Below are 15,324 nucleotides of genomic sequence, written 5' to 3' on the forward strand. Positions count from 1 at the left end.
TGTTACAGATTATATGGGAGGTCACTTCTGCTATTAATACTGTTTGTAATTTTGCTAACACTCTGGCAAGCACCTGGGAGCACATGGATATAGGGATTCCACAGTTCCAATATGGGTCTGCTTGGATTTAAGGAACTTCTTTTCCAAACCCAAATAGAGAAAGGAAATGAATAATTAACTATATCAACATATTGTTTTCCAAAGTCTTCCTTTCCTGTATTTTTACTTCCGCTTCAACTTGGAGAGTACGTTTTCTATGCATATCATTCTTCGACCCTATTGTTTGTGGTCATGGGAGTGTCTTAAAAATGTACCCGGGATTTGTTTTAATCAGGTAGTGTAAGATGCCTATTTCTGACATGCCATATGTGACCTTTTGTGTCTGGCTTCTTTCACTTCATGTTTTCAGATTTTATCCATGTTGTAGTAGGCACCGGTCCCTTATTCATTTTTATAGCCAAATATTCCCTTGTATAGATATATCACATTTTATTCACTCATCAAGTGATGGACTTTAGGGTTGTTTCTCCTTTTGGGTTACTATGAATAACACTGCTATGAACATTCATGCCCAACTTTTTGTGTGGACTTAAGTTTTCAGTTCTCTTGGGTACATACCTAGGAGTGAAAATGCTGAGTCATATGGTAACTGTGTATTTTACCTTTTGAGTAACTGCCTGCCAAACTGTCTGTTCCACATCAATTGCTCCATGTTATAATCCCAGCAGTGAATGAAGATTCCAATTTTTCAAAAAATTGCCAATACTTGTTACTTTCTTTTTGATTTTAGCCATCGTAGTGGATATAAAGTAGTACTTCATAGTTTGCATTTCCCTGATGGCTAATGATGTTGAGAATCTTTCTATGTGGTTGTTGGTCATTTGTATATGTTCTTTGGAAAAATGTCTATTCAAATCTTTTGACCATTGTTTAACAGGGTTGTCTTTTGATTGATGAATTATAAGAGTTCTTCACATATTCTGAATACAGCTCCCTTATCAGATCTATGATTTACAAATATCTTCTTCCATTTTCTGGGTTGTCTTATTTGTTGACAATGTCCATTGATGCACAAAGCATTTTAATGTTGTTCAAGTGCAATTATTTTTTTCTTTTGTTGCTTATATTTTTGGTGTTGTATTTAGGAAATCATTGACTAACCCAAGGTCACAAAGGTTTACTGTTTTCTAAAAATTCTATAGTTTTAGCTCTGATTTATTTTTTGTATATTGTGTGAGGTAGGGGGTCCCATTTCATTTTTTTGCATGTTGCTATCTAGTTGTCCCAACTCCATTTGTTGAAAACACTATTCTTTCCTCATGAATAGTCTTGGCACCCTTGGTGAATGCAATGTATTTTACAACTGTAACTGTTTATCCTTAATAATCTTACAATTCATGGCATTTCAGATTTAAAAGTACGGAACACTTAACTCCTGAAATAAATACCATATAAATGTGTATTTTCTTTTTTTGGAAGTGAAAAATCTATTTGCCTTAACAATACTAAGATTCCTTAAGTATCAATGTGATGGAAAAAATTTTGTCATAAATACATGTATTTCCTTATGAAAGACAGATTAGTTTAAGGCTTGAAGGCTGACACATAATCCTTATGTTGTTAAATGTGAATGAAGACTGTCACCAAAGTAACAATATGACTAATGATCATGAAGAAAATCTATTAATTCTACAAGCCAGGTTCAATTCTCCTGAAAGTTAGACTTATTTGACAGTGATGTAATGTCACAAGAAATAGTAATATAAGCACCAATGAATTTTTTTTTTAATTAAAAAATTAAGGGGATTTTCAGTATCCAGATTTTAGTATGTATGTATTGTGCAGAATGTAAAACAATAATAAGTTTAATCGTTTGGGATCAACTGGGAAGTTTCAGAAATGCAAAAATCATGGCTACTTTTGTATTAACTTCCTATCGGATGTCCTATGAACCCATGATAGCCCCCGAATCTGAAGACAACCACTCATAAACATACTGAGATCCATTTAATAGTTTTTGAAGATTTTCCTGTAAAATGGCTTGTATTTCCACAGGTACAATAGTGAAGAAATAAACTTTTCAATTTGACATGAAATATAAAAGAACAGTTTTACAAATATAGCCATAAAATTTAACTGCTCAGAACATTATACATGGGAAATATGACCACCCCTTAACTTCTAGACTATTTAATACAGAGAAGCAATCTGTCATCTCAGCTAAAAAGAAACTTCCCTTTCTTTGAGTTTTGTTTGTTTAGAAACAGTTAAACAGAACTGGAAAAATACTTGCTTTTCCCTATCTTCTTCTTGGGATCCTCATGAGGGCTAAAACTTACTTGAGAGGATGTAAGCTTTACAAAAAAAAAAAAAAAATACTGAAACTTGGTTTGCTGCTTCAATAATGCTTACATTCTTTAAAAAAGATCCTAAAGTGTTCTCATTGGCCTTTGGGTCGTAAAGAAACGATCAGACCAGGCTCCATTTCCAGCACTGAAGGGAAAACCTTCTTACTCTGAGCCCACGAGGGCTAACCTATGGGGATACAAGATTGACAGGCAAAGGAACAGGGTGGGGGACCTGGCTTAAAAAATCAAGGTTCTGTGGTTTGTCTATCAGAAATTCCACTGTCACAAGACAGGATTGCAGGATTACATGAAGAGAATAGGTTTTAGCCAGCTTGAACAATGGTGTGATCATAATCCTTTCATGCAAATCCAGAGAACAGAAAGCTTTAAAAAAAAAGTTGATCAAAATCATAGAACAGCAGGTAACAATTCTGTAACCCATGTTACACTTAAATTAAGAAGGAGGAAAAGTTTTCCTTAAAATCTCAAAAGTGCTCCAATACAACACTGAACTCCCATAAAACAGGGGTTTGAGTTTTTCTATGAAAGCAGAAATAAAGCATGGAAGCATTATGAAGAAAAGAGTTCTTTCCTAATACAGTATATGTAATAACTTAAAATAATTTCCCTACTGATACTGGAAATAAATGCTATTACAATCATGTGTATGCCAGTTCCTGGCATATTTCTGCATCCAGGTTCATTCGTCTCCTTAATGGAGTCCATCATTTTTCCAATGGCTTTCTCCTTTCCCTAAACCCTAACCCTGAAATTCTATAACCAGTTATATCACGTGGCTTCCCTGAGGCACAAAGGTACCAAACTCTATAATTAACTATCGAGGAATGATAAATATGCTCTCTATTTATATTAAAAGATTTTAATTCTTTTGGGCCACAGTGGGGGGGGGGGAACCAACCCAGAAAGCTTAATATTTACTCTGCAGTGTGAACTGTAGCCCTTTTTGCAAAAAGTGGAACCAAATAAGGGAATGTTAAGAGTTGAGGCATGCATGACCCGGCAGCACCAATTATTAATAATAAAAAAATTCCGGACTAGAAAAATATTGAGTTGTATCCCATTCATTCTGATTTTTTTTTTTTTTTTTTTTTTTTTTTTGTAGTAAACGGACATAAACAAATAGAAAAAAAATATTATCTATGGGAATACATCACTGGAGCCGAACTTCTGGAAACCTATTCACAAAAGGCATTTCAGTCAGGCCTAGATCAGGATAACTGGTTAGCAATTTCCTATGAGTACACATGGGGGAGTGAGGCTCACCTTTCAATGTGATGGCAAGCAAGACATGAAAACAGAAGTGACCTCTGAGAGGGTTACCTTTTTCTGAACTGTATTACTCTACTTTGGTGAGCTAGAGTTCTTGATGCTTACAAACTAACTTGCTCTCAACTCTGAAAAAGAAATCTCATTGGCCAAAATTATAAGGGGATCTCACTAGAAGTGGCCAAGATGAGCATGGTTTTTCTTTTTGCAGACTTGCCCCCTCTCTGCGGTGCCTAGGCAGGGTGGGAGGGGACCTCACTTGGAAGTCAGACAACAAGATGTGGTGCTGACAGAGGGCGGTTCACTGTTACTCCTTCCAAGAGTTAGGAATTTATTACCTAAACTTCAACTTACATTTAGTTATCTGAGTTTACTAAAAGTCAGAAACTGTGCAGGTTGGAAGATAATTTTATTTGGGGACATATGTTGTATGCAGAACTATTAGACTTCTATCTAGTTCTTGAAATGGAAAATTATATCAGAGCATGACTTTCAGGGAAAAAAAATTTCTTGACAGGTAAAATCCAGCCTTTCTGGATGCAAGACCATTTACCTTACAAGATGCTTTTGGGGCATCAAGGCTCCTCCAACCACCTTCTAGCTCTATAGCAACAAAAGGGGCTGTGTGCCTCCTTTATCACTGTGGAGCCCGAAGATTCATAGACTGAAAAGACACTATCAGTGAAAGCTAATCACTGGAGACTCTGTCTGGCTAAATCAAAAGGCTTTAGATATATTATTCTAGGCAATTCCATTGTTTTCTTTCCTTTTCTGTCTGCAGGTAGAGTAAGCTATACAGAATAGAGTAAGCTATCAATAAGAGGACTGTTGTTGAATTTTCACATCACTTAAAAACTACCAAAACAAAAACGCCTCACCCTAAGTAATAATATCCATTGAAAAGTAAAGCTATTTTAAAACTGAGAGGCTGAACTTTTTTATATATTAAGTGAAACTAAGCAGCAGCAATCAAGAGTAATATAGTTTATCACTTTAAAGAAAATGACATTCAAAATGGGTTAGAACAGTTGAAAATAGGCAAAATATTTGCCAGTAGGCAAAACATGAAAAAACCAATTCAAGTATGGATACAGTATATTAGAATCATATAAATTATGCATCTTTACAAAGGTTAAAAAAAATGTAGCCCGGATTTGCAATGGTCAATTTGAGTTAGTTTAAATAAATACTTGCTCCATATGGCAGGGATCTATTTCATCTCAGCTGGCTCTGGCAGTCTCATGTGTGAAGGATCTTTACATTCTGGGAGCAGTGATGCTACTGGGTACCACACAGAGCGAACATCCAAGAATCATTACTCCAAATGAAATGAAACTAACAGAGGGGGATGGTGGAGCTCATATGAAATTCTGATTTAATTATTCCTCAGTAAACACTCATTTGCTCTCTTGAAATCAGGAATTTCAAATTATCTCTGCAGATGTACCACTTGGTGTTGTGTATATCTAATGATCACATTTAAATTTAGTTCAATTTGCAAACATTTTCAAAACTTACAGGGCTCCGTAAGCTGCGAGGGAAGGTGGCAGATGGTGGAAAGAGAGTGAATAAAAATGCTTGTATCATTGTGATATGTTGCTTTTAGGCTCACAGAATTTTGGCTTTCTTAAGAAAAAAAACCAAACAAAAAAACTTATGAAACCCCAACAAGTGGTTTTAAAAAGTAAAATCTCATTTTTAATCACTCTTAAATATTAAACAATTCGGTAAGCAAATAAACTTGATATTATAGGACCTAGGCCTTGTTTACTGCTGCAATAATCACTCTCAATTAATGAATTTTTAAGAGCGGCTACATTTTCATCAAACAGTTCTGGCCATGCAAGGTGAGTATCAGGGACAAACCATAGTGGACAGAAATAACAAAAGGCAGACTAAAAATTTATGGAAAATTCTTTTTTTTGAAATGCCAAGGTATTTGGTAATTGTGTGTATAAAATAATTAAATTCCACCAATGTTAAGAAGAAAACATGACAACATATGAATATTCTCTCCCCCCAAAAGCAAGAAAAATAAACCAGAAAAAAGCGCCGATTTCAACACCAGCACCTGTGCCTAATGTCTCCTGTCCACCCTTTTATAGAGCCCCCCCTTTGGAATCTGGTCAGAGTCCGTCTAGCCTGTGTCAAGTACGTCTGTCAGGAAAACACCTACACCCCACAGCACGGAAGGCTGCCCATTGAGAGTCAACAACTTTTGAATACATTTCTTCGTTTGTATGATTTAAATATGATTTAAAGTTTTATCAAAGTCTACAAAGGAAAAAAACTTGTTTACAAACCCAAGTTAAAATAAAAGCATGGTATTTTAAATCCAATTATTACAAAGATGGTGTGGTTTGATCAGGCAGACTTCAATGACGATGCCGCTGTTTCGAGCATGCAACACACCACTGCGAGCTGTTAGGCCCCGGTATGTTTCAGCACTACGTCCCCTCTTTTCTCCCAGCCTCGGGCCCCCCGCCCCTTAATAAACAGCTTTATAAAAAGGTAAAATCTAGAGTTAGTGGCAAAAACCTTCACAGTAACTTGTTAATAAAGTTGTCGATGGCTGTCAAGGGCATCAGTCAACCGGACCCTGGAAAATTAATTTGATGCAGTTCTGTTCCCCAACCAGCTGCGTGGCACAGAAAGGGCAGGCGGCGTGAAAGGCGTGTGTTCCGTGAGGCAACGGGATCTGAGACCAATATTTTGCAGACTTCTCTGAGCACACGTGTCCACACGGCGTGAAGGCGTGCGTGGGCGGCCCCGCGTCTACGTAAAATCCTGCCTCGCAGCCAAGCCACAGAGGCACGTAGGGGCCCACAGTCCTGCACATGGGGCACTCCCGCTCGTTGGCCTCCGTGTCGCTCCGGTGGCCCCAGTTGTGGTACCCGTGCACGTGGCCACAGCTGAGGTAGGCCCAGGGCTGCTTCTCCTCCACCACCTCCTTCCTGTTGATGCTGGGGAAGGCCAGCGTGTTGAGCCCCACGGGGCACTGCGGCCGGGCAGCGTTGATCTCCTGGCGCAGCGCCTCGATGTGCTTCTGCGTCGGCGCGTGAAAAAGGCCATCGGCTGTTCTCCAGAGCAGAGTGGCCCCGCACAGGTCGATGAGGGAGCCGTCCTGCAGGACGTTGGTCTCAGTTTCCACCTGTAACAAGTTTGATAGACACGCCTTTTGAAAGCGAAATTCGACAAAGCACTGTACCATCCTTTCGTCTCAAAATAAACAAAAATCATCTTTGAAGTAAACACAGGGAGGCAGCTTATGGCACTAGAAACAGGACGGGGGAGGAACTTGGCCTCCCTGAGCCTCAGTTTCCTCATTTGAACACGGGATATAATTCATGCCTGCCACAGGCACAAAGCCCTCAGCACACTCTACCTAGCTGTACTTCCGCTACCTTCCTGTAATTAGTGTCGGGCAGTCCATCCAGTGAAGACCCACACTCATTTTGACCAGAGGCAATCCGGAAGACCCCGTAGGGCCCTGCAATCATTACTGCAGTGGTCCCCACGCCTCCTGGTGACCCGTAGCTTTGAACAATCTCTCTTAACCTGTTCCTAAGGCTTGGAGCAGAAGCATTCACCGGGAGCCTTCCATTTTAAAAGGATGGCTGTGCTGAGCACCAGGTGTTCATGAGACTGATGAACAGCTGACAAGCACAGTTAGACAGGTCAGCAGGAATATGCCCGCTGCCTCCACGTGCCACATATTCTTTAGGGTACAAAGACCAATAAAACTTCACCCCCATCCTGAAGAGCCTTGTTCCTGAGTGGTGGGAGCCAGACACGCTCCAGGTGAAGGTCAATGAAGTGCTTCAAAGTGCTATGTGAGGCCACGTCACCACAGTGGCTGCGAGTGTGGGCTCGGAGCAGGCTGCCTGGGTTTCAATCACTTCCATCTCTGTCACTTCCCAGCTCTGTGACCTTGGGCAGGTACTTAACCCCCCCCCCACCACTGCCTTGGTTTCCTCTTCTATAAAATGTAGATGAGGGTATTGTGAGGGTTAAATAAGTTAATGTCAAGTTCTTAGAACAATGTCTGGTGTGCAGTAAGCACTGTGTAAATGTGTGTTGTTACTCTGACAAAGTCAGAAATGATTTTTTAAAGGGTTTCCCTTGGACAGAGACTTGATGTAGATGTTGTCAGGAGTCAGTGGGTGGGCCAGGAGGCACACCAGGAGGAGGCACGGAAAGGCCAAACACCACGCGCACTGAGGGAACAAGGGGTGCACCAGGTTTGTGGCTGGGTGGAGTACAGGGCAGGGAGTGGGCAGGACAAGAGGCCCAGGCTGGGGAGGTCAGCTGGCCTCGGTGTCCGAGGGAGTCAATGGGGAGTTTTAGGCAGCTGTACCAGAACAGATTTGTCTTTCACAAAGGTCCCTCCGGAAGTGTGGAGGATGGAAGGGATGGGTGTAAGACCAGAGGCGGAGGCAATGGTGGGAGTTCTCTCTCCAGGCAGAGAACATCGGTGGCAACAGACCAGAGGCACAGGTATTAAACGCTGAGGAATTAGACTCAACAGCCCTGAGCTCCTCATTAAGGAAGAAAGACGTTTATGTATCTGGCTTCACTGTCTATATAGAGCGGGGCTTTCCACAGACAGGGAATCTAGGAGAAATGGCAGATTTGGGGAGAAAGACAGTAAGGTCAGTTTTGGATGTGTAGGGCCTGGGGACTGTGCATTGTTTTAGCGTAATGTACAGAAGGCACGCGGGACTGCAGCCTCTGGAACAGATCTGGCTCAGGGGAGTACATCTGGGCTTTCTCAGCCTCAAGGTGAAGTCTCAGCATGAACAAGGCTGCCCAGGCAGGGTCCCTGGGAGGGCATGGAGGCTGAAGGCAGAGCAGGGGCACACCCCACTAAGGCTAGGGTGCAGGCAAATGGCCGTGTAAAGGGGAGAGAGAGGTATGGGACAAACAGAAATTTTGTCATTCTCTGACTCTGCTGGCTCTCCACTGCCCTCAGGATGAAGCCCAAACTTCTTAATATTCATGATACAGCCACTGGGCTTCTGCAGCTATAGCTCTTCCCTTTCTAACTATGAAACAGGCTGTCCATGAACACACCAAGCTGGACTGCCCACAGGCAGGTGCACGAGTGCCCTCTGCCCAGAATTCTCCACCACGCCCCACCCAAGTCGGCCCCTCGGCTTGGCAAACTCCCACTCATCATTCAGGTCTCACTGGGATGTCACTTGGCCTGGACGGTTTCCTTCAGTGAAGAAAGCAACCCCTCCCTAACAAGAAAGCACCAAATATTAGTAGTTAGAAAAAGTTAAAGTCCCAACTAAATGATAAACCTTAATACTGACAGGACAAACATGGTTTACTCCTTTCAAACAGCCTTTTTAAAGTCCGCTGAAGGTCCCTCCCCACCCCACCGCCACACTGAGCACCCCACAACCCTCCTCCCTTCAGAGGAGGTCTCGTCTCAGCGTATAACTGTGTCTAAAGAACAATTCTGGTGTGGTAAGAAACTGTGGTTTGATGGTGGCCAACCTGTTCTACAAACCCTTCTTTCCTTCCTGCAAAGCAGTTCTTGGTAAACAACATCTTATACATTTTGAGTCTGTGGTCTCTAATTTTCCACATGCTCTTGACTCCCATGTCTAGGACAGCTGTCCCTCTGAGGGACTCCTGTACTTTCTATATGGCTGTGGTCATCACACAACAGCCTGCTGATGTGCTGCCTCATCCGTGACCTTCTCTGGAATACACAATTCAAGGGCAGAGCTCTGGGCATCTTGCTGACTGCCGGATCCCCAGCTCTTAGCCCCTGCTCAGCTGTAACAACTAACAATATGGACTGTTACTGTGAACAGCACTGCTTCAATCCTTACTTAGTTCTCATAACAATCCTAGAAGATATGTACTAGCGTTATTCCAATTAAACAGATGTGAAGCCAGGCACAAAGAGCTCGTCATTGATTTAAGACGACGAAGCCACTGCATGGTAGAACCAGGACTGAAACCTGTGATCTGACTTCGGAACCATCTATAGTGGCTGCTCAAATACTAGCCTGTTTTCCCTTTGAACTGTTACTTCTTGTGTGCTATCTCTATCTGCGAACAAAGTGTGTAGTGTTTCTTCAAAATACAGCATGCAGGGAGGCAGCATAGTGAAATACTGCTTTGCAGAGGCAAGGGTTCAGATTTTTTTTTTTATCCCCCCCCCCCCCCCGCCAAAATAAAAAAGGCACAAGGACTACACAGGGTTGTGGAAGTAAGAGATAGTTAAAACCTAATGGCCTCTACATATCAGATAGCTCAGCGCAGAGTAGAGAATTCAAATCCCTGCCCACCACTTATAAGCGAGTGACTGCCTTTTAAAACCCTGGTTTCCTCATCTGTAAATGGGAACAGTAACAACATTGCGACATGGAGCTCAGCAGGTTACTGTGAGTAACACCAGAGAGGGAATTAACATAAAGCACTTGGCAGAGCCTGCATGTAGTAACACCATGGTTATTTTTATGATTTCACCTAAAATTAGGTAAGCCAATCAACTTAACTGAATTTACCTAATTTTACACAAAGCCAATATAGTTTTATCAAATTATACTTGAGGTATTTTATTAAACACTCAAGAATCTACTAGCATGATAGTCTAAATGTTAGCATACTAAGTTATCATTAACTAGGTAAATGAGTAGGACACAATTCAAAGTTCGTTCGCCTGTTTACTTACTCAGAGGGTTAAGCTCTTGAGAAGCCATTTCCCCCACATTTAGTTAATCATGTTGATCAAGTACAAAGTGCCAAGGTTTCATCATTTGCTGTATTAATGAGAATCTATGGTGATTTGTTATTAAAAACACATTATCATATTGATTCACATTAAACGCTGAGTGTGATATGAACACAAAACCTTCTACTAGCTCCACACTGAGGACAGGAGGCATCGACTACCGTCATAACAAACAGATAATTCTGGACTTTAGCAGATCACTTCATTTTCTGTATTTTTCTATTAAACTGCAAATGAAGAGTACTGCCAGAGACTGTCCCCAAAATCTAATCTCCAGATAGACACAATTTATATCAGCTGCTGTCAGTAACACATACAGGACCAAAGAGCCATATGCTGAAACAGAAGCGCAAAGGATCGGTAGGTTCTCATCTCAGAGAGAAGCTGTTTTCCAAGGTAATAAGAAGGGACTGCAGGGAGGCGGGGTCACTTCATCCCCTGGTGTCACCCACAGTCCAAGATCAGACTGACGGAAACCTGGAAACTCTGATTGTTGGCTGGGTCAATCGTATACTAACAAACAGTACAGTGCAACTTTACGCAGATCTAAGGGTCACTTACAGGGAAAGCTTCAAAGTCAGTCTATGTTCAATACAACTCATTAAAACAAGCTATTTTTGGAATTGTTTCAGGAGCACTGTAAACTTCTCTGGCACACAGCTGCCTGAGCTGGGTCACAACATAATCCCCAGAGTGGGCACGATACACATCTTGGGATGTGCCCTCCTGGACAGACAAGCCCTACGTGGGTTGCTGCATATGCTTTATGTTGACCCAGGGAGGCAAATGCTCTGGTGTGAACATCTCAGGTGACAGCCAGGTGTGACTCCCCACAAGATGGTACTGAGTGGCGACCTGGAGCCTAGACTCTCAATCAGGGTGACCTGAGTTTCAATCCCAACTACTGCCACTTCTAACTCTGTGTAAATATTCAGCAATCTTTAACCTCTCTATGCCACACCTTCCTCATCTATAAAATGGGGACAATTCTACTTCCCTGACAAGGCTGCTGTGCAGATTAAATGAGCTAATGTCTCTGAAATCTTAATGCAGTGCCTGCATCCAGCAACCTCTTACTGACTTCTCACTGTTGCTGTTAAAATGATTAATAACCAGTTTGGCCAATTTTGTATAAAATTATTACATATAATAAATAATTTACATATAATAAATTACATAAAATAATTTTGTATAAAATTATCCAATGATGAGAAACAAAAAGTTATTTGGAAAAACTGCTTTCACATTCTCTTCCCTATTTACAATCTCTTGAAAAGTGTTTAAACAAAGTTTATTGCATTTGCGTGGCCTTTCTTAGAAAATGCTTCTCATATTTGCTCAGCCATAAGGCTCCAAGACTGGACTTTATCATCAAACACAGAAGCTATACCTGCAGCGGAATAATGGTGTAAAATAGAAATTTAAAAAAAATCCCCTAAAAGAAACATTCAGTAGAGAACAGTAAACTAGGTTAGTAAAACAGTTCCCCATCTTCTTTTTCCATCTTAAAAATAGTTGATTATCATCTTTCTCTCTGAAAAATGCCAGATTGCATCTTCTATTTCCCTGTATTTTTTCCATGGAAGGTTTGAAAAAAACATTTGTTCTCCCTTGTTCTAGCTTCTACCTAACAATTAATTAAAAGTACTAGAGTGGAAAATTTATTAAGAACCTTTCTGTGCTGTGCCCCATGGAAAATTTATTAAGAACCTTTCTGTGCTGTGCCCCATAGCTAACGGCAAGATCAGAAACCCAAAGCTTCCTATTTAAGGTATAATTATTCTCCACAGAAGAAAGGGTTAAAAAATCAACTGCTTTAGGGCATTTGGGATATGTGGTAATAGTTCTAGGAAAATATTAGCATGCCAAGTCAATGCACTATATGAATTATTCAAGTAAAAAGCTGTAACTACGGTTTTGGTGATTTATACAGGGAATTATGTATTCATTTCTTACTATGAACTCAAGAAAAAAACTAACTTAATTATCTTTTAGTTCCAGAAAGTCTAGTAAATAATTCTGTAATTCATAATTTTCATTAATTAGTCTTTGACTGCTTAGGATTTCTCCAAATTAGTAAAGTTTTACACTAAAAATAAGCTTCTTCATTTTAAAAGAATGTTATTAAATTTATTGGGGTGACACTCGTGAATAAGGTTATCTATTAACCATGTATTTCTAGTGTATATTTCTATAGTACATCGTCTGTATATTGCATTGTGTGCTCTTCTTAAAGTGAAGTTAAGTGGAATTTTCTGGTGAAGTATATAATAAAAGATTATGCTCTTAAGGTAGTAAGGAGCAAAGATAATTTTCTTCCGCTTTAGGAAAAGAATAATCATTAAAGGCCAAATAAAAAATAAGGCCATTTCCCTCTCACTTTCAAGGGCTTGCAGAATTCTCATTCCCTGGGGTCAGTACACAGCACTCGTACCTGTACAAAGGTTCTGAATTTCAGGGGAGGAGAAAGACAGTTCTCAAGTTAGATTTTTGTAGTTCGGTGCATTTTCCAGACTGAAGTCCACTCACCAGCTTTCCCCTCTGCTGGGCCGACCTGGTTTCTCGCAAGGTGTACACGTCTCCGCAGACCGAGATCTCGCGCCAGACCCCGGGCTGCGACTCTTCCGTGAAACCCCCTCTCGGATGCATCACTAGGACGCCGTTTGTAGTGAGCCCATCCATGTGGCCATCGGGGTTTTTCCATTTTGCTGCCTTTTCCTGGAGGGCAGGAAAAAGCACGCTAAGATTATTTCAAAATGAAGGGATTCGAGACTCTCTCTGAAATATTGGATAGGAGCAGAGGGGAGGAAAGTGGTGAATTTTCATTTTCTATTTAAAGCCAATAATCAGAAGGATAAAATGTGCAATTAGCCCAACAATGTGAAAGAAGTGGTAAAATGGATGAATAATTTATCTCCAGAGACACATTATATTTATCTTGGAAGCCTAAAAAAAAATTATCTGACGCCTGGGCTTCTCCCTCAGAGATTCTTTTTTAACCCCCCCCCCCCCCCAGGTGATTCCAGAGTCTACTGTGTATTCTTTAGTTCAATTTGTGCAGTGTTGAACTCATCATCAGGGAAATGTACGGAAGGAAGGAAAACCATCTTTATTAAACATACAAAATTTCAACAACTGTTAAGCTAACCCTTTGTGACCACTATGTTTTCATACAAATCAGTGTGTATATCCTCAAAGCTGGAAGGCACAAGCAGCTTGATAATAATGGCAGGAGATGCTCTTGGATGCCCGCGCCACAGTGATCTCGCTCTTCTCGTCTGGGGACAGAGCCAGATATTGTTCGCATGACTCAGGGGTAAATCCTGAGTAGGATAAGCCAATTAGGACAATCGCAGCCCTTGCCAATGACTGGTTTAGGGGTGGGCATGTGGCTGAGCTCTGGCCAATGCGACCTGGAAAGATTTCTCTGCTCTACAAGGAGACAAAGAATAAGCAGTGCCTCTGCCGCTTCTTCCTCTGGAAGTTATGCTGCAGGGGATGAGTGGCAGTGCAGCAGCCATCTTTCTTTCACCCGTGAGAAGACCTCACCGGAAGAGGCTGATGTGCCCAGAGAGGCAGAGGGCAAAACAGAAAAAGCCTGCTCCCCTGGATGTCACAGAACCACTGAATTAACCAACCCTGCAGCTGGTCTTTCTTGGTGCTTCTTGTAATGTGGTGGTAATACATTTTTATTATTGTTTAGGCCATTTTGGGTGTTTTTTCCCCCCCTGCAAAAATCCCTCAATCAAAAAGGAACTACATTAAAAGTGGATATTCGCTAAAACTTTTGGGTTTCATTTACATGAGAACCCTATGAAGGCAGAGATTTTTAATCTGTTTTGTTCTCTATGATATCACATCTACAACACCCAATATGGAACATAGCAAACACTCAGTTTTTTGAATGAATGATTAATATTTTCCTTTGAACGCTGATTATCTAGATTTGACCATTTCTTTTTCCCTCTGAAATAAAGCTCCTTAAATCTACCAAAAATAATATTATGCATGATGTTAATATATACTTTAAAAAGTAATTACTGTACATATTATAATACAGCAAATATAAAAAGTATCATACAGCAAATATAACAAGTAATGACTTAGTTATTTTCAGATTTTTAATAACAGCTTTTCAACTATCCATCTGAAAACTAAAATCTCAACATTTCACCAGAGGCATCATACAAAACAAAGATTTTGGCCACAATTAAATGTTATATATGATAAAAAAGGGTGTTTTTCTTGAAACAATGCGCTTATCAGTAGTACTTACTCCAAGAAATATGTTTTTGGAAGAGTCAAACCCGGCTGCGAATATCCGTGCTGTGTAAGGTTCGTTCCTGTCGCAGACAATCCTGCAGGCAAACCTGGATATGGTGCTTTGTGTAATTTGGGCGTCGTCATTGTTCTGACTGCCAGAAATGGTGTCTGTAACGACGAAGTCAATGGGGCTTTCGGTTGATCTGCCCACCTAAGTAAATCAAAATACTCATAACTTAATTGTAAAATATCACGTCACCATATTTTGCTCACGTAGAATGAGTGTTTGGGACCCCTTTAGTATTCATTATCTCTGCTCCGAAGGTCAGAATTTAATGAAAGAATTTTCAGTTCTGCTCCTTTTCTTGTTTAACTAAGGGAAATGATATGGTAACCAACTATTCAATTTTTAAATGTTTAGAGAAAAGCTCAAGTTTCTATTCTGCAGGAAAACAGATCTTACCCCAAACAGATTCTCTCTCTTGGATCAGGCAGAAGCATTACTTTTATGGCAAATCATTCGTGTGTGTGTGTGTGTGTGTGTGTGTGTGTGTGTGTGTGTTTCCAAGTGGAGAAAAAGCAAGATTTTAAACGAAGCCAACAAGCAAAGGAAATCTTGCCCCGACTCCTGTCCAGCTCCAGGGGCTGGCTTTGCCCACTGAGTCAGTCCAC

At 40.7% G+C, this 15,324-nt stretch overlaps 1 protein-coding gene across 2 annotated transcripts in view; it reads right to left on the reverse strand.

Moving 5' to 3' along the window:
• Positions 1–2,011: 2,011 nt before the first annotated feature.
• The window catches only part of PELI2 (pellino E3 ubiquitin protein ligase family member 2), a 161,447-nt gene continuing 148,134 nt past the window's right edge, over positions 2,012–15,324 (reverse strand). For both annotated transcript variants that reach the window (XM_019645033.1, XM_019645042.1), the window contains 3 exons: positions 14,666–14,863; positions 12,919–13,107; positions 2,012–6,786 (listed from right to left, as the gene is read on the reverse strand). In XM_019645033.1, the coding sequence (XP_019500578.1) occupies positions 6,220–6,786; positions 12,919–13,107; positions 14,666–14,863 (954 nt within the window). In that variant the 3' untranslated portion in view covers positions 2,012–6,219. The remainder of the gene's footprint in view (positions 6,787–12,918; positions 13,108–14,665; positions 14,864–15,324) is intronic.

The sequence above is a fragment of the Hipposideros armiger genome, unplaced genomic scaffold (genome assembly GCF_001890085.2).
Source record: "Hipposideros armiger isolate ML-2016 unplaced genomic scaffold, ASM189008v1 scaffold_5, whole genome shotgun sequence".
Classification (NCBI taxonomy): domain Eukaryota; kingdom Metazoa; phylum Chordata; class Mammalia; order Chiroptera; family Hipposideridae; genus Hipposideros; species Hipposideros armiger.